Source organism: Lithobates pipiens, unplaced genomic scaffold (assembly GCF_037356315.1).
Source record: "Lithobates pipiens isolate NorthernLeopardFrog02 unplaced genomic scaffold, aLitPip1_a1.2 Scaffold_10, whole genome shotgun sequence".
Taxonomy (NCBI): Eukaryota; Metazoa; Chordata; class Amphibia; order Anura; family Ranidae; genus Lithobates; species Lithobates pipiens.
In genome coordinates this window covers 208,356,977-208,380,065 of record NW_027507686.1, presented here as the reverse complement: position 1 = coordinate 208,380,065, position 23,089 = coordinate 208,356,977, and the positions used below count along the sequence as shown (strand labels likewise).

General features: G+C 45.4%; 1 protein-coding gene across 5 annotated transcripts in view; it reads right to left on the bottom strand.

Annotated features, from left to right (window-relative positions):
- The window catches only part of RCN1 (reticulocalbin 1), a 48,716-nt gene extending 41,476 nt beyond the window's left edge, over positions 1-7,240 (bottom strand). Inside the window, exon 1 of one of the 5 annotated variants that reach the window (XM_077460892.1) lies at positions 7,141-7,240. Coding sequence is in view for 2 of the 5 variants with exons in the window: in XM_077460888.1 (XP_077317014.1) it covers positions 7,020-7,034 (15 nt within the window). In the remaining 3 variants the exon portion in view is untranslated. Of the gene's footprint in view, positions 1-7,019 lie in introns of all 5 variants that reach the window. The other 4 variants (XM_077460891.1, XM_077460890.1, XM_077460889.1 and 1 more) reach the window with 4 other exon arrangements.
- Positions 7,241-23,089: the final 15,849 nt, after the last annotated feature.

Here is a 23,089-nt window from a genome sequence, read left to right as displayed (position 1 = left end):
CACACACACACACACACACCTACCACTGACCCCTGGGTACACACACACACACACACACACACCTGCCACTGACCCCTGGGTACATACACACACACACACACACACAGCTGCCACTGACCCCTGGGTACACACACACACAGCTGCCACTGACCCCTGGGTACACACACACACAGCTGCCACTGACCCCTGGGTACACACACACACAGCTGCCACTGACCCCTGGGTACACACACACACACACACACACACACACACACACACCTGCCACTGACCCCTGGGTACGTACATACACACACACACACACACACCTGCCACCGACCCCTGGGTACACACACACACACACACACCTGCCACTGACCCCTGGGTACATACACACACATACACACCTGCCACTGACCCCTGGGTGGGTACATACACACACACACACACACACACACACCTGCCACTGACCCCTGGGTACACACACACACACACACACACACCTGCCACTGACCCCTGGGTACACACACACACACACACACACACCTGCCACTGACCCCTGGGTACACTCACACACACACACACACACACCTGCCACTGACCCCTGGGTACACTCACACACACACACACACACACACACACCTGCCACTGACCCCTGGGTACATACACACACCTGCCACCGACCCCTGGGTACACACACACACCTGCCACTGACCCCTGGGTGGGTACACACACACACACACACACACACACACACACACACCTGCCACTGACCCCTGGGTACATACACACACACACACACACACCTGCCACTGACCCCTGGGTACACACACACCTGCCACTGACCCCTGGGTACACACACACACACACACCTGCCACCGACCCCTGGGTACACACACACACACACACACACACACACCTGCCACCGACCCCTGGGTACACACACACACACACATACACCTGCCACTGACCCCTGGGTGGGTACATACACACACATACACACCTGCCACTGACCCCTGGGTGGGTACATACACACACATACACACCTGCCACTGACCCCTGGGTACACACACACACACACCTGCCACTGACCCCTGGGTACACACACACACACACACACACACACACACCTGCCACTGACCCCTGGGTACACACACACACCTGCCACTGACCCCTGGGTACACACACACACACCTGCCACTGACCCCTGGGTACACACACACACACACACACACACACACACACACACACACACACCTGCCACTGACCCCTGGGTACATACACACACCTGCCACCGACCCCTGGGTACACACACACACACACACACACACACACACACACACACCTGCCACTGACCCCTGGGTACATACACACACCTGCCACCGACCCCTGGGTACACACACACACACACCTGCCACTGACCCCTGGGTGGGTACACACACACACACCTGCCACTGACCCCTGGGTACATACACACACCTGCCACTGACCCCTGGGTGGGTACATACACACACACACACACACACACACACCTGCCACTGACCCCTGGGTACACACACACACACACACACACACACACACACACACACCTACCACTGACCCCTGGATACACACACACACACACACCTGCCACTGACCCCTGGGTACATACACACACCTGCCACCGACCCCTGGGTACACACACACACACACACCTGCCACTGACCCCTGGGTACACACACACACACACACCTGCCACTGACCCCTGGGTGGGTACACACACACACACACACACCTGCCACTGACCCCTGGGTACATACACACACACACACACACACACCTGCCACTGACCCCTGGGTACATACACACACACACACACACACACCTGCCACTGACCCCTGGGTACATACACACACACCTGCCACTGACCCCTGGGTGGGTACATACACACACACACACACACCTGCCACTGACCCCTGGGTACACACACACACACACACACACCTACCACTGACCCCTGGATACACACACACACACACACACCTGCCACTGACCCCTGGGTACATACACACACCTGCCACCGACCCCTGGGTACACACACACACACACACACCTGCCACTGACCCCTGGGTGGGTACACACACACACACCTGCCACTGACCCCTGGGTACATACACACACACACACACACACACACACACCTACCACTGACCCCTGGGTACACACACACACACACACACACACACACACACACACACACACCTACCACTGACCCCTGGGTACACACACACACACACACACACACACCTACCACTGACCCCTGGGTACACACACACACACACACACACACACACACACACACACCTACCACTGACCCCTGGGTACACACACCTACCACTGACCCCTGGGTACACACACACACACACACACACCTACCACTGACCCCTGGGTACACACACACACACACACACCTGCCACTGACCCCTGGGTACATACACACACACACACACACAGCTGCCACTGACCCCTGGGTACACACACACACAGCTGCCACTGACCCCTGGGTACACACACACACACACACACACACACAGCTGCCACTGACCCCTGGGTACACACACACACAGCTGCCACTGACCCCTGGGTACACACACACACACACACACACACACACCTGCCACTGACCCCTGGGTACGTACATACACACACACACACACACACACCTGCCACCGACCCCTGGGTACACACACACACACACACACACACCTGCCACTGACCCCTGGGTACATACACACACATACACACCTGCCACTGACCCCTGGGTGGGTACATACACACACACACACACACCTGCCACTGACCCCTGGGTACACACACACACACACACACACACACACACACACACACACACACACCTGCCACTGACCCCTGGGTACACACACACACACACACACACCTGCCACTGACCCCTGGGTACACTCACACACACACACACACACACACACACACCTGCCACTGACCCCTGGGTACATACACACACCTGCCACCGACCCCTGGGTACACACACACACCTGCCACTGACCCCTGGGTGGGTACACACACACACACACACACACACACACACCTGCCACTGACCCCTGGGTACATACACACACACACACACACACACACACCTGCCACTGACCCCTGGGTACACACACACCTGCCACTGACCCCTGGGTACACACACACACACACCTGCCACCGACCCCTGGGTACACACACACACACACACCTGCCACCGACCCCTGGGTACACACACACACACACATACACCTGCCACTGACCCCTGGGTGGGTACATACACACACATACACACCTGCCACTGACCCCTGGGTGGGTACATACACACACATACACACCTGCCACTGACCCCTGGGTACACACACACACACACCTGCCACTGACCCCTGGGTACACACACACACACACACACACACACACACACCTGCCACTGACCCCTGGGTACACACACACACCTGCCACTGACCCCTGGGTACACACACACACACCTGCCACTGACCCCTGGGTACACACACACACACACACACACACACCTGCCACTGACCCCTGGGTACATACACACACCTGCCACCGACCCCTGGGTACACACACACACACACACACACACACACCTGCCACTGACCCCTGGGTACATACACACACCTGCCACCGACCCCTGGGTACACACACACACACACCTGCCACTGACCCCTGGGTGGGTACACACACACACACACCTGCCACTGACCCCTGGGTACATACACACACCTGCCACTGACCCCTGGGTGGGTACATACACACACACACACACACACCTGCCACTGACCCCTGGGTACACACACACACACACACACACACACACACACACACACACACCTACCACTGACCCCTGGATACACACACACACACACACCTGCCACTGACCCCTGGGTACATACACACACCTGCCACCGACCCCTGGGTACACACACACACACCTGCCACTGACCCCTGGGTACACACACACACACACACACACACACCTGCCACTGACCCCTGGGTGGGTACACACACACACACACACCTGCCACTGACCCCTGGGTACATACACACACACACACACACACCTGCCACTGACCCCTGGGTACATACACACACACACACACACACACACACCTGCCACTGACCCCTGGGTACATACACACACACCTGCCACTGACCCCTGGGTGGGTACATACACACACACACACACACCTGCCACTGACCCCTGGGTACACACACACACACACACACACACACACACACCTACCACTGACCCCTGGATACACACACACACACACACCTGCCACTGACCCCTGGGTACATACACACACCTGCCACCGACCCCTGGGTACACACACACACACACACCTGCCACTGACCCCTGGGTGGGTACACACACACACACACACACACCTGCCACTGACCCCTGGGTACATACACACACACACACACACACCTGCCACTGACCCCTGGGTACATACACACACACCTGCCACTGACCCCTGGGTACATACACACACACCTGCCACCGACCCCTGGGTACACACACACCTACCACTGACCCCTGGGTGGGTACACACACACACACACACACACACCTGCCACTGACCCCTGGGTACATACACACACCTGCCACTGACCCCTGGGTACACACACACACACACACACACACACACACACACACACACACACACACCTGCCACTAACCCCTGGGTACACACGCACACACCTGCCACTGACCCCTGGGTACACACACACACACACACACACACACCTACCACTGACCCCTGGGTACACACACACACACACACACACACCACACACCCCTACCACTGACCCCTGGGTACACAGACACAGACACACACACACCTACCACTGACCCCTGGGTACGTACACACACACACACACACACACACACACACACACACACACACCTCTACCACTGACCCCTGGGCACGGGCACACACACGCACACACACACACACCTCTACCACTGACCCCTGGGCACGGGCACACACACGCACACACACCTACCACTGACCCCTGGGCACACACACACACACCTACCACTGACCCCTGGGTACATACACACACACACCTACCACTGACCCCTGGGTACATACACACACACCTACCACTGACCCCTGGGTACATACACACACACACACCTACCACTGACCCCTGGGTACATACACACACACACCTACCACTGACCCCTGGGTACATACACCCAAGGACGTTGCTAGGTCTTTAAAAGGATTGAAGTGCATTATTTCTATTGTTACATTCTAATATATAATGAAGTGGTTCAGAATCAGTGGGAGCCCTGGGCGTGTCACTTGCCACATCTCCTGCCACCAGATGCAGTGTGTCACTTGCCACCATTGCCTGTCACCAGATGCAGCCTTATTACTTGCCCCCGTCAACTGCCACCATTTGCAGATTGTCACTTGCTACGTCTCCTGCCACCATTTGCAGATTGTCACTTGCCACGTCACCGGCCACCAGATGTGGATTGTCATTTGCCATGCCGGCGCCACCAAATGTGCATTGATGCTGCATTGGTGGCAGGCTGACTGCACTGGTCCATTAAGCGAGAGCGGTGATGCGGGGCACGCAGTGCGAGATGATGACATCTCGCTGCTCCCCGCCGCACCTCCGACATTGAAGCAAGGGGGTGTGGCTGCAAAGTGGAGCTCCACGATGACAGGAAGCACGTGACCTCCACTCCACCATGCTGTGAGGGCAGAAGAGCGCTGATGTCACCTCTCTGCTGCTCCTCGCTCCCAAATTGAAGAGGCCCAGCTGTGAAGAGCGCTGATGTGGAGCGGACAGAGAGAGATGTAATTTCTGCTTGTCTGTCCGCTAGCTTATCTCCTCTCATGCAACCAGACCGCTTGTTGCAACCTGCTGGTTAGGCAGGGACCCTGCAGCAAGAGACTCGGGCCCCAATAGCCACCCCCTAGCAATGCCCCTGCATACACCTACCACTGACCCCTGGATGGATACATACATACATACACACACACACACACACACACACACACACCTACCACTGACCCCTGGATGGACACACACACACACACACACACACACACACCTACCTACCACTGACCCCTGGATGGATACATACACACCTACCACTGACCCCTGGATGGATACATACACCCACCTACCACTGAACCCTGGATATATACATCTACCACTGACCCCTGGATACATACATACATACACACATTATATTATATATATATATACACACACATACATACATACATACACACACACACACCCCTACCACTGACCCCTGGATGGATACATACACACACCTACCACTGACCCCTGGATGGATGGATACATACATACATACATACATACACACACACACACCACTGACCCCTGGATGGATACATACATCTACCACTGACCCCTGGATTGATAGATAGATAGATAGATAGATAGATAGATAGATACACACACACACACACCTACCACTGACCCCTGGATACATACATACATACACCTACCACTGACCCCTGGATACATACATACATACATACATACACCTACCACTGACCCCTGGATACATACATACATACATACACCTACCACTGACCCCTGGATACATACATACATACATACACACACCTACCACTGACCCCTGGATACATACATACACCTACCACTGACCCCTGGATACATACATACATACATACATACACCTACCACTGACCCCTGGATACATACATACATACATACACCTACCACTGACCCCTGGATACATACATACATACATACACCTACCACTGACCCCTGGATACATACATACACCTACCACTGACCCCTGGATACATACACACACCTACCACTGACCCCTGGATACATACATACACCTACCACTGACCCCTGGATACATACATACACCTACCACTGACCCCTGGGGACACATACCTCTCGCCCTGTCCCGGACACACATACCCCTCCTCGTGTACACTCACCCCGGTGCTCTGCATTCACTCACACACCGTCCTCCAGCAGTCCTTCGCCCTGTCCTCAGCCTCCTCCACTCACCCGGCGGGTCACTCTCACCCTGCACTCAGCATGTCACCGTGGACTTACTTGATCCGTACAGGGATGGGAATCGCTGTCCGCCAATCCCGTGAGAGGAGACGTTGTGATCTGTCAGCTGTCACGCCGCTTCCTATTGGCCGGGCGAGATTCAATGACTGGGAGGAGCCAGGGCGCCACGTTGCATCGTAGCCTGGGGTGTTGTGTGCTGAGTACGGCAGCGGAGGGGTTACTGGAGGGCTGACTGACACCGAGCACCGCCGAGATATGATATCATAGAGGAGAGAGCATAGAGCGGCCCCTGTGTGCCCCCAACAATACAATCCACCTTGTATGACCCCTCTTACCTGGACACATACATGGGGGCACAGTATTTTATTACATTGTAAACACACTTATTTTATTATGCAAATTGACTTGGCAGACATTCAGCAACCCTGAGCCACCTACCCTGTGTGACCCCCTAATGTGTGACCCCCTGTGTCATCCCTAATGTGTGACCCCCTAATGTGTCACCCCTAATGTGTGACCTCCTAATGTGTGACCCCCCTAATGTGTCATCCCTAATGTGTGATCCCCCTAATGTGTGACCCCCTGTGTCATCCCTAATGTGTGACCCCCCCCCAATGTGTCATCCCTAATGTGTGATCCCCCTAATGTGTGACCCCCTGTGTCATCCCTAATGTGTGACCCCCCTAATGTGTCATCCCTAATGTGTGATCCCCCTAATGTGTGACCCCCTGTGTCATCCCTAATGTGTGACCCCCTAATGTGTCATCCCTAATGTGTGACCCTCCTAATGTGTGATCCCCCTAACGTGTGACTCCTAACATGTGACCCCCTAATGTGTGATCCCTAACGTGTGACCCCCTAATGTGTGATCCCTAACATGTGACCCCCTAATGTGTGATCCCTAACATGTGACCCCTAATGTGTGATCCCTAACATGTGACCCCCTAATGTGTGATCCCTAACATGTGACCCCCTAATGTGTGATCCATGTGACCCCCCCTAATGTGTCATCCCCTAATGTGTGCCCCCTAATGTGTGACCCACATCCTTGAAACCATAGCTCCCATCTGTCCCTGATTTCGAGGGACTGTCCCTGATTTGGAACAAAGTCCCTCTGTCCTCCTCATTTTTCCCTCATTTTAGTCTGAACTTTGTTGAAGCCCCTTTGGCACCAATTACAACCTCAAGTCATTGAGTATGATGCTACAAGCTTGGCACACCTATTTTTGGGAAGTTTCTCCCATCTTCTTTGCAGGACCTGTCAAGCTCCATCTGGTTGGATGAGGAACATTGGTGCACAGCCATTTTCAGATCTCTCCAGAGATGTTCAATCGGGTTCATGTCTGGGCTCTGGTTGGGCCACTCAAGGACATTCACAAAGTTGTTCCATAGTCACTCCTTTGTTATCTTGGCTGTGTGCTTAGGGTCGTTGTCCTGTTGGAAGATGAACCTTCACCCCAGTCTGAGGTCCAGAGCTCTCTGAAGTAGGTTTTCATCAAGGATGTCTCTGTATATTGCTGCATTCACCTTTCCCTCGATCCTGACTAGTCTCCCAGTTCCTGTCGCTGAAAAATTTCCCCACAGCATGATGCTGCCACCACCATGCTTCACTGTAGGGATGGTACTGGCCATGATGAGTGGGGCCTGGTTTCCTCCAGACATGGCTCTTGCCATTCAGGCCAAAGAGTCCACTGTTTGTTTCATTGGACCAGAGAATTTTGTTTCTCATGGTCTGAGAGTCCTTCAGGTGCCTTTTGGCAAACTTCAGGTGGGCTGTCATGTGCCTTTTACTGAGGAGTGGCTTCCATTTGGCCACTCTACCATACAGGCCTGATTGGTGGAGAGCTGCAGAGCTGGTTGTTCTTCTGGAAGGTTCTTCTCTCTCCGCAGAGAAACACTGGAGCTCTCTCAGAGTTACCATCAGGTTCTTGGTCACCTCCATAACTAAGGCCCTTCTCCTCCGATCGCTCAGTTTGGCTGGGTGGCTCGCTCTAGGAAGAGTCTTGGTGGTTCCAAAATTTCATTTACGAATGATAGAGGCCACTCTGCTCATTGGGACCTTCAGTGCTGCAGAAATTTTTCTGTACCCTTCCCCAGATCTGTGCCTCCATACATTCCTGTCTCGGAGGTCTACTGACAATTCCTTGCACTTCATGGCTTGGTTTGTGCTCTGACATGCAATGTTAACTGTGGGACCTTATATAGACAGGCGTGTGCCCTTCCAATTCATGTCCAATCAACTGAATTGACCACAGGTGGACTCCAATCAAGTTGTAGAAACATCTCAAGGATGATCAGAGGAAACAGGATGCGTCTGAGCTCAACTTTTGAGTGTCATGGCAAAGGCTGTGAATACTTATGTACATGTAATTTTCTCTGTTTTTATTTTGAATAAATGTGCAAAGATCTCAAAAAAACTTATTCCCCATTATGGGGTATTGTTTGTAGAATTTTGAAGAAAATAATGAATTTAATAAATTTTGGAATAAGGCTGTAACATAACAAAATGTGGAAAAAGTGAAGCGCTGTGAAAAAAATGCACTTTTTATCCTTCAAAAAGTGTTTCCCAGTGCTAAGCCTTCCATCCAGCTTCTACAGAGAAAAAGGACGGGTATCCCCCCAAAGATACACAATGGGACTTTTAAGGCAACTAATGAACAAAGTATATTAAACAAAAAAAATATATTTATTTGTACATTGTTAAAATATTGGTGTACATCACCATAAATCAACATATTACAAGATGAGACAAAGCTGAATAAGTTGAGGATGTGTTCTCCTGGTAATGGGCCGACGCGTTTCAGGACCTGTGAGGAGTCCTTTCTTCAGGGGCATTCCATACAAACAGTGAGTTAAACAGTTTACAACACTCTATATTGAAACATAACATACATTAGGAATCAACAAGACAGGAGACAGCTCTAGACCTATCTGGGTGGGCCATTACCTAGTCTTTCATCCCGCTTCTAAATTGCTGCATCGGTAAAGGAATAGTAGTGGTAAAAATAAAGGACTTGTGGGTTTAACTAATCCTTTTTTTATTTTTGTATAATTCTCCTTTAACCATTTTAGCTCCAGGAGATTTACCCCCCACCCCCCCTTCAGTACCAGGCTACTTTATTATCGATACGGCACTGCATTATTTTAACTGACAATTGCGCGGTCATGTAACGCTGTACCCAAATAAAAATGTATGTCCCTTTTTTACCACAAATAGAGCTTTCTTTTGGTGGTGTTTGATCACTTGACGCTATAAACAAAAAAAGACCGTCAATTTAAAAATATATATATATTTTTTACTTTCTGCTATAAAGCATTTCCAAAAAACAAAAGGTAAAAAAAAATAATAATAATTCTTCATCCGTTTAGGCCGATATATATTCTGCAAAATTTTTTTGGTAAAAAAAGAAATCCCAATAATAAGTGTATATTGATTGGTTTGCGCAAAAGTTATAGTGTCTACAAACTATGATATATAATTATGGAATTTTTTATTGATTTATTTGTTATTACTAGTAACGGCGGCGATCAGTGACTTATAGCAGGACTGCGATATTGTGGTGAACAAATCTGACACTTTTTTGGGAACCAGTGACACAAATACAGTGATCAGTGCTAAAAAATGCACTGTCACTGTACTAATGACACTGACTGGGAAGGGGTTAACTTCAGAATTGAATTCAGATCAATTTGAAACGTTTTCAAATCAATTTTGAATAATTTTTGTATTCGAATTGTTTTTGAATTTCCAAAGAGAATAAAATAATATAATAATAGAAAATAAAGGAATACAATAGAAAAAAATGCATAGAATAGAAAAGAATATAACAGAAAATAAAAGAATAGAGTATAGTAGAGTAAAACCGAACAAAATAGGATAGAAAATAAAAGAACAGAATAGAACGGAATAGACTAGAAAGGAATAGAATAGAATACAAAAAAAACAATAGAATTAAATAGAAAGATTATAACAATCTGAAATTCAAATAGAAAACAAAAATGGGATTAAAAAACAATAGAATATAATAGATTATAAATAATATAACCATTTTCTAAAATTCAAATAGAATCAAATTGAATTTGAATAGAATAGAAAATAATAGAGTAGAATAGTATGGAAATAAAGAATAGAATTGCAAATGTATGAAAGTGGTGTTGCGCTCCTTAAATAAATATAGCAGTAAATATGTGAAGTACACAATGTACAAAATTAAAAGTGAATATTCCTACAAACTATAAACGCATGATTTAGCATAAAAAAGGTGCATTCAATAAAGTGCATACAAGTGCTCGGGTAGGTACATAATATATCCAAAGTGCACAGATTGCAGTGATAGTAGGATCTGCAACGTGATTAAAAAACACTCAATAATCTAATATCAAAGGTGCAACAAGGAAAAAATACATATATGACAATAAAATCATAAAAAATATATAAATTATATAAAGTATATTTCACAGTCCGCATTAGATCATGCACTGCAAAAAATATATTAATCCACTCTATGTGCAAATATCTGGTAATCCCGTGAGTGAGAAAAAAATATATATATAACAATAAAATTATAGACAGATTAACTATATTGTATAAAGTATATTCCACAGTCCGTATCGGATCATGCACTGAAAAAAAGTCCACTCTGTGTGCAAATATCTGCTAATCCCGTGAGTGACTCTTTATTCCATAGGTGATAGCGTGCAAGGTGTCCACACACTGGTAGCAATGGCTACCTTACCTTACTGCTGTAAGGGAACAGCATATATCCTTTTGAGCAGGTGGTAGATGTAAACAACAATGAATGCCCCCCTCTCTCGGTCCTCAGTCAAAGGTAGCATATACATCCATAGGAGAAGAGAAAATGCTAATAGTGAAGTATGTAATGCAATCCGAACTTTATTTTTAAAAAGGACACAGTCCAGGGTACTCACATTTAGCATAAACCATAAATGCAAAAAACTTTACACGAAGCGACAGCATCAAACGAACGAGCAGGTAGTGTGTACTACGAACGTCACTTCCGGTATCCTCCTAGTCCAATCCTACGCGTATCGTCACTTGGACATGTGACTTCATCAGGGAATAGAATAGAACATTTTTTGCATTTATGGTTTATGCTAAATGTGAGTACCCTGGACTGTGTCCTTTTTAAAAAAAAAATAAAAATTAAGTTCGGATTGCATTACATACTTCACTATTAGCATTTTCTCTTCTCCTATGGATGTATATGCTACCTTTGACTGAGGACCGAGAGAGGGGGGCATCCATTGTTGTTTACATCTACCACCTGCTCAAAAGGATATATGCTGTTCCCTTACAGCAGTAAGGTAAGGTAGCCATTGCTACCAGTGTGTGGACACCTTGCACGCTATCACCTATGGAATAAAGAGTCACTCACGGGATTAGCAGATATTTGCACACAGAGTGGACTTTTTTTCAGTGCATGATCCGATACGGACTGTGGAATATACTTTATACAATATAGTTAATCTGTCTATAATTTTATTGTTATATATATTTTTTTTTCTCACTCACGGGATTACCAGATATTTGCACATAGAGTGGATTAATATATTTTTTGCAGTGCATGATCTAATGCGGACTGTGAAATATACTTTATATAATTTATATATTTTTTATGATTTTATTGTCATATATGTATTTTTTCCTTGTTGCACCTTTGATATTAGATTATTGAGTGTTTTTTAATCACGTTGCAGATCCTACTATCACTGCAATCTGTGCACTTTGGATATATTATGTACCTACCCGAGCACTTGTATGCACTTTATTGAATGCACCTTTTTTATGCTAAATCATGCGTTTATAGTTTGTAGGAATATTCACTTTTAATTTTGTACATTGTGTACTTCACATATTTACTGCTATATTTATTTAAGGAGCGCAACACCACTTTCATACATTTGTTTTTCACTCACTCAGGGGAGGGTTTGAACCCCTGTCGGTGCTTTGCTGCAACCATAATCTTTTTTGTTTGTGTATTTTTCTTTTTTCTATAATTACTGTGGCGCGAGGGTAACCTTTCTTTACAAAGAATAGAATTGAATGAATATAAGAATATTTCTATTCTAATCTATTCTTTTCTATTCTATTCAAATTAATTCTATTTGAATTTGGCAAATGGTTATATTCTTTCTATTCTATTCTATTTATTTATTCTATTTATTATTTATTATTATTTATTTAATTATTATTATTTATTATTATATTATTATTGTTATTTATTTATTATTTATTCTATTATTATTTATTTATTCTATTTATTGTCACCCCCATCAAATCATTCTCTGCAGCTATTACCTTTTGTACCACCACCCCCTCCCTTTAGAATGTAAGCTCTATGAGCAGGGCCCTCCTGTACCTTTTGTATTGTACTGTAATTGTGTTGTCCCCCCTATACATTGTAAAACGCTGCATAAACTGTTGGCTCTATATAAATCGTGAATAATAATAATAATATTCTATTAAACACAAAGAATCCTGCGAGCCACTACTGGCCAGATGCCCATTAAATGTATAGAGAAAGAAAAGCTGCTGGCGTTAAACAGGTCTCACAATTCGTGCAAACATAAATGAGTAAATACTACGCCGCGCTGTAAATATGATCTCATCAAAAATATAAAAATATGTAAAAGGTAATAGGATTGATATAAGAAACAGCAGCTAAAATCAGAACAAATTGTAAAATAAATGAATTGAAAAGTGCTGTGCTATGTAATACGCACTATACACCCAATAATTGGATACCAAATGTATATATAACATAGAAACACACAAATATTGGCCAATGGTGAAGTGCCAATAAATAATAAAAAAATAAGAGAGTGGAAACTCAAATGCACAGTAAGTATATAGTGCTTATGTGAAAAAAACATATAGATTCGTAAAAATTCATAAAGTTCGTAGAAGTCCATAAAATATATGCGAGAAAAAAAAATTATATATGTATATATAGCAAGTAATAAAGTACTCATGTGCACAGTGTCCTGCTGTGTTTCTAATCATTACGCAGGGTGGTCCATGCAATCACAAAACAGCTTGATAGGTGTTGAAATGTGCCAAGGTGTCCTCCCTCCAGTGGTTCTCTAGCTAGTGAACGCTCACCTTAGAGCGTGCGACTTAGCGATTAAGCCAAGTCTAAACACGCATCAGAACAGGGATATGCAATTACCGGACCTCCAGCTGTTGTAAAAGTACAAGTCCCATCATGCCTCTGCCTCTGGGTGTCATGCTTGTGGCTATCAAAGTCTTGCTATGCCTCATGGGACTTGTAGTTCTGCAACAGCTGGAGATCCGCTAATTACATATCCCTGCATTAGAACCTCCTCTGGGCTCAGAAGGGAAAAACTGCGTCCAGGGCTCTTCAGTGAAATACCTCAGTTTATGCAAAAATAAAAGCGCTTGATAGTATAGTAGATTTAAACAATTTAATAAACACAAGCAAACAAACCCTAATACAGGGTACTCACATTTATAAAGTGCATCTAGTGCACCACTCTATTGCCAGCAATAACCAATAAGATTAGACACCAGAAAGGTACGGGGGAGATGTGCGTTTCCTCCTATGGCAGGTAGACTGCTCCTCATGCCGTCCTGTCCCCTCCCCAACGCGTATTCCATACAGGGAGTTCGTATCTACTTCAGGGGAATCATTCGGTGACGTACAACACTACGACGAGCTGAGAAAACGAGGTTCAATGCTTCCGAGCATGCGTCAAATTGTTTCCGAGCATGCGTAGAAATTTTGCGCGTCGGTATTTGTACAGACGATCGGAATTTCCAATCAGAGCTTTTTTCCGGCCGAAAAATAGAGAACCTGCTCTCAAACTTTTGCTGGCCAAAATTTCGCCAACAAAAGTCGGATGGAGCATGCACACGATCGCAGCTCTCATCGGACTTTTGCTGGCGGAATTTCCGATCATGTGTATGGGACATTACAGTTTGAGATTATTTTTCTTGAATCCTATATTGATGAACATTCTTTAACTATTCTGGTTATTTTCTCTACTGTTGGACCAGACGAGCCGAGGCTCTGAGTTATACCCCCCAACCCAACCCAACAGTAGGGATCTGGGTGACCTCTGTACATACAATATTACTGACCTTGTTAATAATTCTGATGAAACTGTCTGGAAAGAGCATGGGTGGAAGCTTATGATGCCTGCAAAATGTGATGACATCACTGCAAGCCTGCCATGACATCACTTGGAATAGATTGAGTTCTAGTATGAAAACATGCTGCCAACGAGTTTTGTTAAATTTGATTGCTGGAAAAGGAACAAAGCCTGAAAACGCCCGTAATTCAGGAAAGTGTAAAAAGTCACAGGCACAGAACACAAGAGCTTCATTGACTCTGGCACTGAACTCCGAGAAGTCAATTTGTGTAAGAATTAGCGCATAAATGTTCTCACTTAGCAATTTGCCATTTCATCACTTCTTCATCCCCTGTCGCAGAGCTTCGCTGGCATAACTGGTGGGGACAGAAAATTAAGCAAAGTGTAAAAATGCAGATAATGAGGAGACCCTCTGTATCTCCTAGGGAGGAGGCATCGTTTATTGGAAAGAAGACCTCTGTGGGATTTGCTGTAGGACAAGGTTACATTCTTAACTAAAAATGGATGACACAATAGCAAAAAATACATTTACATGAGCCAGCGCAATTATTCAGACCTCCGGGTCAGTTCAGTTTACGTCTCCTTTAGCAGCTTAGAGTTTAAAGAGAATCATGATTAATTAAGGGCAGTGATAGAGCGTGCCTTGTGTGTGGATGGAAATATCTGATTCTTGCCATACATAGCATCTGACAGATGAGTGTAGGATAAGAGGATGGACTAGAGGATTTGATTGGCTTCCAAGAACAAATGTTCTCCCAGATACATTTAATTGTGAGATTAAAAGAAGAAGGTGTTGAGTTTGCCCAGTTGTCCAAACTGTGGTTTGTTGGCTGTAATGCGTCCCTTTGCATGCCTTTATCCGGCCCTTGGGAATTCCTCTGACACACATGAAGTGCTATTCCTCCCACTGTTAGGGATAATGGGTTCCTTCCATTAACATTAACGACGGGGCACTATTCCTTCCACTGACACCAACAATAGGGCACTATTCCTTCCACTGACACCAACAATAGGGCACTATTCCTCCCACTGTTAGGGATAATGGGTTCCTTCCATTAACATTAACGACGGGGCACTATTCCTTCCTCTGACACCAACAATAGGGCACTATTCCTCCCACTGACACCAACAATAGGGCACTATTCCTCCAACAATAGTGCACTATTCCTCCCACTGACACCAACAATAGGGCGCTATTACTCCCACTGACACCAAAAATAGGACGCTATTCCTCCCACTGACACCAAAAATAGGATGCTATTCCTCCCAAAGACACCAATGATGGAGTACAACACCACCCACTGACACCAATGATGGGGTACAATTCCACCCACTGATACCAATGATGGGGCATTATTCCTCCCACAGACACCAATGACGGGGCACTATTCCTCCCACTGACACCATTGATGGGGTATTATTCCTCCCACTGACATCAATTATGGAGTACAATACCGCCCACTGACACCAATGATGGGTACAATTCCACCCACTGATACCAATGATGGGGCATTATTCCTCCCACAGACACCAATGACGGGGCACTATTCCTCCCACTGACACCATTGATGGGGTATTATTCCTCCCACTGACATCAATTATGGAGTACAATACCGCCCACTGACACCAATGATGGGTACAATTCCACCCACTGATACCAATGATGGGGCATTATTCCTCCCTCAGACACCAATGACGGGGCACTATTCCTCCCACTGACACCACTGATGGGGTACTATTCCTCCCGCTGACACCAATTATGGAGTACAATACTGCCCACTGACACCAATGATGGGGTACAATTCCACCCACTGACACCAATTATGGGGCACTATTCTTCCCACAGATACCAATGATGGGGCTTTATTCCTCCCACTGACATCAATGATGTGGCACTATTCACCCCACTGACATTATTGATGTGGCACTATTCCTCCCACTGACATCAATGATGTGGCACTATTCCTCCCACTGACATCAATGATGTGGCACTATTCCTCCCACTGACATCAATGATGGGGCACTATTCCGTCGACACTGACACCAACAATATACCCATTCTAGGGCACATTTCCTCCTCCACAGGCCCCATGTAATTTTTTACTCCCACAGTCCAGCTCCCCTAAAGTCTGAAGGATAGTAAACTGACCCCTTGTTTAAAAAGTTTGGAGACCCCTTCGCTAGATGTTCAAATTAAATTACAAACATATAGTGCATAAATAAAATAACAATTTGTGCAAATCCAGTGAAAAAAAAAAGTGACGTGCAGAACTAAATATTGCAATTTCATGAAAAATTCATAAACCATATAAAAAAAAAATTCATATACAGTGATACTCGGTTCACGAACTTAATTCGTACCACGACTCTGGTCGCAAATTGGTCACGAATCGAGGCAAATTTTCCTATGGGGCTCAATGTAAATCAGGTTACTCCATTCTGAATTTTTGTTTTTGTTTTGGACCACAAAAATATGAAACATAGTACAGTACAGTATGAGGAGAGAGAAGACTAACTGCTGTCATTGCTCTGAAGAGTCTTGTCACCTTCATTACTGCTCCGCACTTTCTTCTTACCACCATGCTCGCTCTGAATTTTCTTTAGAGCCATACTAGATGTCCAGTACACTACAGTATGTGCTAAAACGCACAACAAAAAGCTTCTCAATACTGTAAGTGTCTTCACAATACACTTTCAGTGTCTCTCTGTGACCGCGATCTCACCTACAGGAAGTAGGGACCAGGTGTCAGAGCAGGGAAGATGGCCGTGGCTCGTGTTCGTGAACCAAAGCAAATTTTTGTAAACTCTTCTGTTCGCGAACCGAGGTATCACTGTATAGAAAAGTTCATATAATGGAAATTCCAATATCAGTTGATATGTTGCGCAGTTTTGAAAGCCGTGGTATATGGTGCAGCCAGTTACACTCTCCTCCCCCAACACAGACCATAGGATTCTTACCAGATGTCAAGACCCTTTAACTATAGGAGGTCAAAAAATGCATTTTTCCAGTTTTTAAAACATCAAAAGCATATCAAAAACTGATCAGTGTAAAGGGCCCTAAGTATCCCCTCCAGCAAATCACACTGGATTTTAAGGGTGGCTTCAGAAGCATTCAAAGCAATGGTACATCATAGAATTCCATGGGAAAGCACAACTAACCCGGACGAGAATCGAAACCGCATCACGGCAGTGTGAAGGCACTCTAAGCCCTTGTACACACGGTCGGACATTCCAACTGAAAATATCCGATCGGTCCGTGTCGGATAATACGCCTGTGTGTGGGCTCCATCGGACTGTTTCCATCAGAATATCCGACGGACAAAGTTTTAGAGCTGATCAAATTCCTAGACCAAAGCTATTGGCTACTAGCCTGAACGTAGTCCCGTCGTAACTAAATTATGTCATCACGTTACGTACGATCGGATTTTCCGACAACTTTGTCCGATCAGTGTGTATGCAACACAAGTTTCGGACAAAATTCGTCAGACAAAATCTGATGGATTTTGTTGTCAGAATGTCCGACCGTGTGTACAAGGGCTAATATCTGGACCTACAGTGCCTTGAAAAAGTATTCATAACCCTTGAAATTTTCCGCATTTTGTCATATTACAACCAAAAACGTAAATGTATTTTATTGGGATTTTTGTGATAGACCAACACAAAGTGGCACATTAGGAATGCACTCCTAACAGTCTTTTAAGACCGATACTTTTCCTCAAGTACTCGTCGATACAAATTACCGATACCTATTTTTTAAATTTTATTTTTTTATTATTTCATTTTCTTTTTAACGCTGTACCTTAAACTTTTTTTTAAACAACTTTATTGCTATAACAAGGGATGAACAACATCCTGTGTAATAGCATGGGTCATGACAGGTCCTCTGTATGGAGAGATCTGGCTATAAGCCATAAGAAAGCCCCATACACACTATCATTTTTTCTGCTGAGTTTTTCCTTCAGATTTACCAAAACCATATAATATGAGGTCAAACCTTAGGAGTTTCAATTTTTATGCACTCAGACAGGCCCTTGCACTACATGGTTTTGGTAAATCTGAAGGAAAAACTCAGCAGAAAAACTGATAGTGTGTATGGGGCATAAGTCCCATTTGCAGTTTGCGAGAAGCCATGTGGGGGAAACAGAAAACATGTGGAAGAAGGTGCTCTGGTCAGATGAGACCAGAATTGAACTTTTTTGGCCTATAAGCAAAACACTATGTGTGGCGGAAAACTAACACTGCACATCACCCAGAACACACCATCCCCACCGTGAAATATGGTGGTGGCAGCATCATGTTGTGGGGGCTTTTCTTCAGGATGGACAGGGAAGCTGGTCAGAGTTAATAGGAAGATGGATGGAGCCAAATACAGGGCACTCTTAGAAGAAAACCTGTTAGAGTCTGCAAAAGACTTGAGACCAGGGCGGAAGTTCACCTTCCAGCAGAACAACGACCCTAAACATACAGCCAGAGTTACAATAGAATGGTTTAGATCAAAGCATATTCATGTGTTAGAATGGCCCAGTGAAAGTCCAGACCTAAACCCAATTGAGAATCTGTGGCAAGACTTGAAAATTGATATACACAGATGCTCCCCATCCAATCTGACAGAGCTTGATATATATTGCAAAAGAGAAGGGACAAAAGTGTCACTCTCTAGATGTGTGGTAGAGACATACCCAAAAAGACTTGCACCTGTAATTGCAACAAAAGGTGTACAAAATATTGAGTCATGTGCCACTTTGTGTTGGTCTATCACATAAAATACATTTACATTTACATTTTTGGTTGTAACAAGACAAAATGTGGAAAATTTCAAGGGGTATGAATACTTTTTCAGGCAGTGTCTCTTAACACTCCCCAGTAAAAGGAGGTATATTCTGGTTTTATAATTACCTACAATAAAATTTAGAATTTACAAAAAAAACATACAAATGGGAAAAAGATTTGGGGAAGAAATTCTTGCTGATAGAGTAGCAACATGCACCTTAGTAACTGGAGTATCACACTATTGCGTGAACCACTGGGACAACGCTCTTAAAATTCTTTATAGAGGATATATTATCCACTTCAAATTATCAAAATTATTTCCAGATCCCTCACCATTATGCTGGAGACAATGTGGAAGTGTGGGAAATCTACTTCATATGCTATGGGAACGTGTACCCAGTTTTTGGAATGCTGTGTTCTCTCTTATATCTAAAGTAACTGGTGCTCTTGCTATTCAATCTCCATTTTTAGCTCTGTTGAGTTTATCTATAGATACTTATCTAATTCAATTCAGAACTGTAATTTCCCATATATTAATATATTAGTGACGAACACTAATAACTGGACAACCACAGCTCCTAATATTTTAGAAGTGATCCATAAAGTTAAAGGGTAAGTTCACCTTTGCTAAGGCCCCTCTCACACTGGGGCAGGGGCAGCATCGGCGGAAAAGCGCCGCTATTTTTAGCAGCGATTTACTGTCGTATTTGCAGAGGTATTCGGCCACTAGCGGGGTTAAAAACCCGAAAAAGGGTTAAAACCACCGGCAGAGCGTTGCTGCCCCATTGATTTCAATGGGCAGGAGCGGTGGAGGAGTGATATACATACCGCTCCTTCATCTCTCCAAAGGCGCTGCTAGCAGGACTTTTTTTTACCGTCCTGCCAGCACACTGCCCCAGTGTGAAAGCCCTCAGGCTTTCACACTGGAGTGAATGGAGCGGCTCTTTCAGGGAGCTTTGCAGGCGCTATTTTTAGGGCTGTAGCGCCTGCAAAAGCACCCCAGTGTGAAAGGGGTCTTACATTTTACATGATCCATCTGTTTTTAGAGTGTAACATGTAACATATTCCTGATCTTGCAGCCGATCCCCACACTCCCTGTGACAGCAGGCAGAGGATCTTCTCCCCGTACCTGCTGTCACTATATGAAAGGAGCACGGCTGTGTGGGCAAACTTGCAGATCCCTGTGAATCAATGAACTACAAGTACCGATAGCCTTTGTGGCTGTTGGCTTGTAGTTCTCAATGAACTATCAAGGCGCTGTTGAGCTCTCTAGTAGATCATTGATTCTTCCTGTCTTTGTGAAACTGCCTGCCTGTACGATCTATTTGGGCATGTCAATTATTTCATTGAGCAGAATAATAATTTATTCTGGCCATTGCAATGAATTTACACTCAAGCTCTAAACACACCTAGTATTATTGCGCGTTTAGACGCATTTACACGTGTTTAGGCACGTCAAGCACTTCTTCTGCCAAAGCGCGGCTGCTCCTGAAAGAGCTGGCAGTGAGTTTTCTGCCTCTACCTGTAAATGCCTATGCCTACATAGGCTAACATTGAGGGGTGTTTTTTTAGGCAGAAAAAAAAGTCAACAGAAAGTGGCCTTTTTAACACCCAGTGTGCCTAATGCTCCTCTAGCAGTGCCTTGACTTATGGTGCTTATTAACCTCCCTGGCGGTAATCCCGAGTCTGGCTCGGGTTGGGATTTCAGCACCACGAGCGGTAACCCTGAGCCAGACTCGGGATCGCATCGCTGGATGCAGGGGAGGACACAGGGAGAGTTACTTACCTTGTCCCCTGGATCCAGCGATGTCCTCTGCGCTGTTTGATCGAGCCGTCCTCCGCTCGATTCACACAGTGCCGAATGCCGCCGAGCTCCGTTCCCTGCGACGTTACGGCGCTCGGGAGCGGAGATCGGTGCCAAATTCAAAAAAGTAAAAAGACACAAAGCACACACAGTACTGTAATCTTACACTACTGTATAAAAAAAATACACACCCCCTTTGTCCCTAGTGGTCTGTGCAGTGCCCTGCATGCACTTTTATATTATAAATACAGTTTTTTCTGCCTGAAATTTGGAGATTGTCCATAGCAACCAAAAAGTGTCCCTTTTTCAGTGTTTTAGGATTTGATTACATTATTGAATAATTTTTATTATTCTTTATTATATTATAAACTTTATCATACCCGGGATGTCTGCTAGACTCTGGTTTGAACAGATTTAAGAGAGTTATTCCTAAGAATTACAGGACTACAAAATAAAACGCCAAATTTCCATGCAAAATAATTGTACAGCTTTCAGCACCTAAAACCAGAATGAATCATACCGCCAGGGAGGTTAAAACTGATTCTTTATTAAATGTTTTTCCTTCTTACGTTGTTTATGTAAATTGTAAAATTTACAGTAAGTCTTCTACATCAGAACATTCCAGGATAGCGTTTGTGAGTCTAGTTTGGCTGTAAGTTAACAAAGTTTGCCCAGGTACCCAAATAAAGGAGTTGTAAAGGCAGAAGGTTTTATTTTTGTGCATTCTTTGCATTAAGATAAAAAGCCTTCTGTGTGCAGCGGCTCCTTAATAGTTACCTAAGCCCCCTCTCTGTCCAGTAATGTCCAGTAATGTCCACGAATGTCTCAGCCCTCCTGATTGGCTGAGACACAGCAGCGGCACCATTGGCTCCCACTGCTTTCAATAAAAAGGCGGCTAACCAATCACAAGAGAGAGGGGGTGGGGCCGGGGCTTCATGTCTGAGCTGTGACTCGGCTCGGGTGCCCCCATAGCAAGCTGCGAAGATGGGGATCTGGGCTGCTCAGTGCAAATCCACTGCACAGAGCAGGTAAGTATAACATGCTTATTTTTATGGAAAAAAAATTAGACCTTACAATCACTTTAACACAATTGGCTATAAAGTACGGTACTGTAATAGGTTTATAATACAGTACTTTTCACATGAACTAACTTATGTGATTGGACATGAGAGCCCATGTTCGTATCTTTGAAAGTTTGCAACTTGAAGGTTGGTATAAAGGAGACTTACTATACCGCATGACCCAGATGGTGATATAAACCCTAGATAATCTGGGCTACCT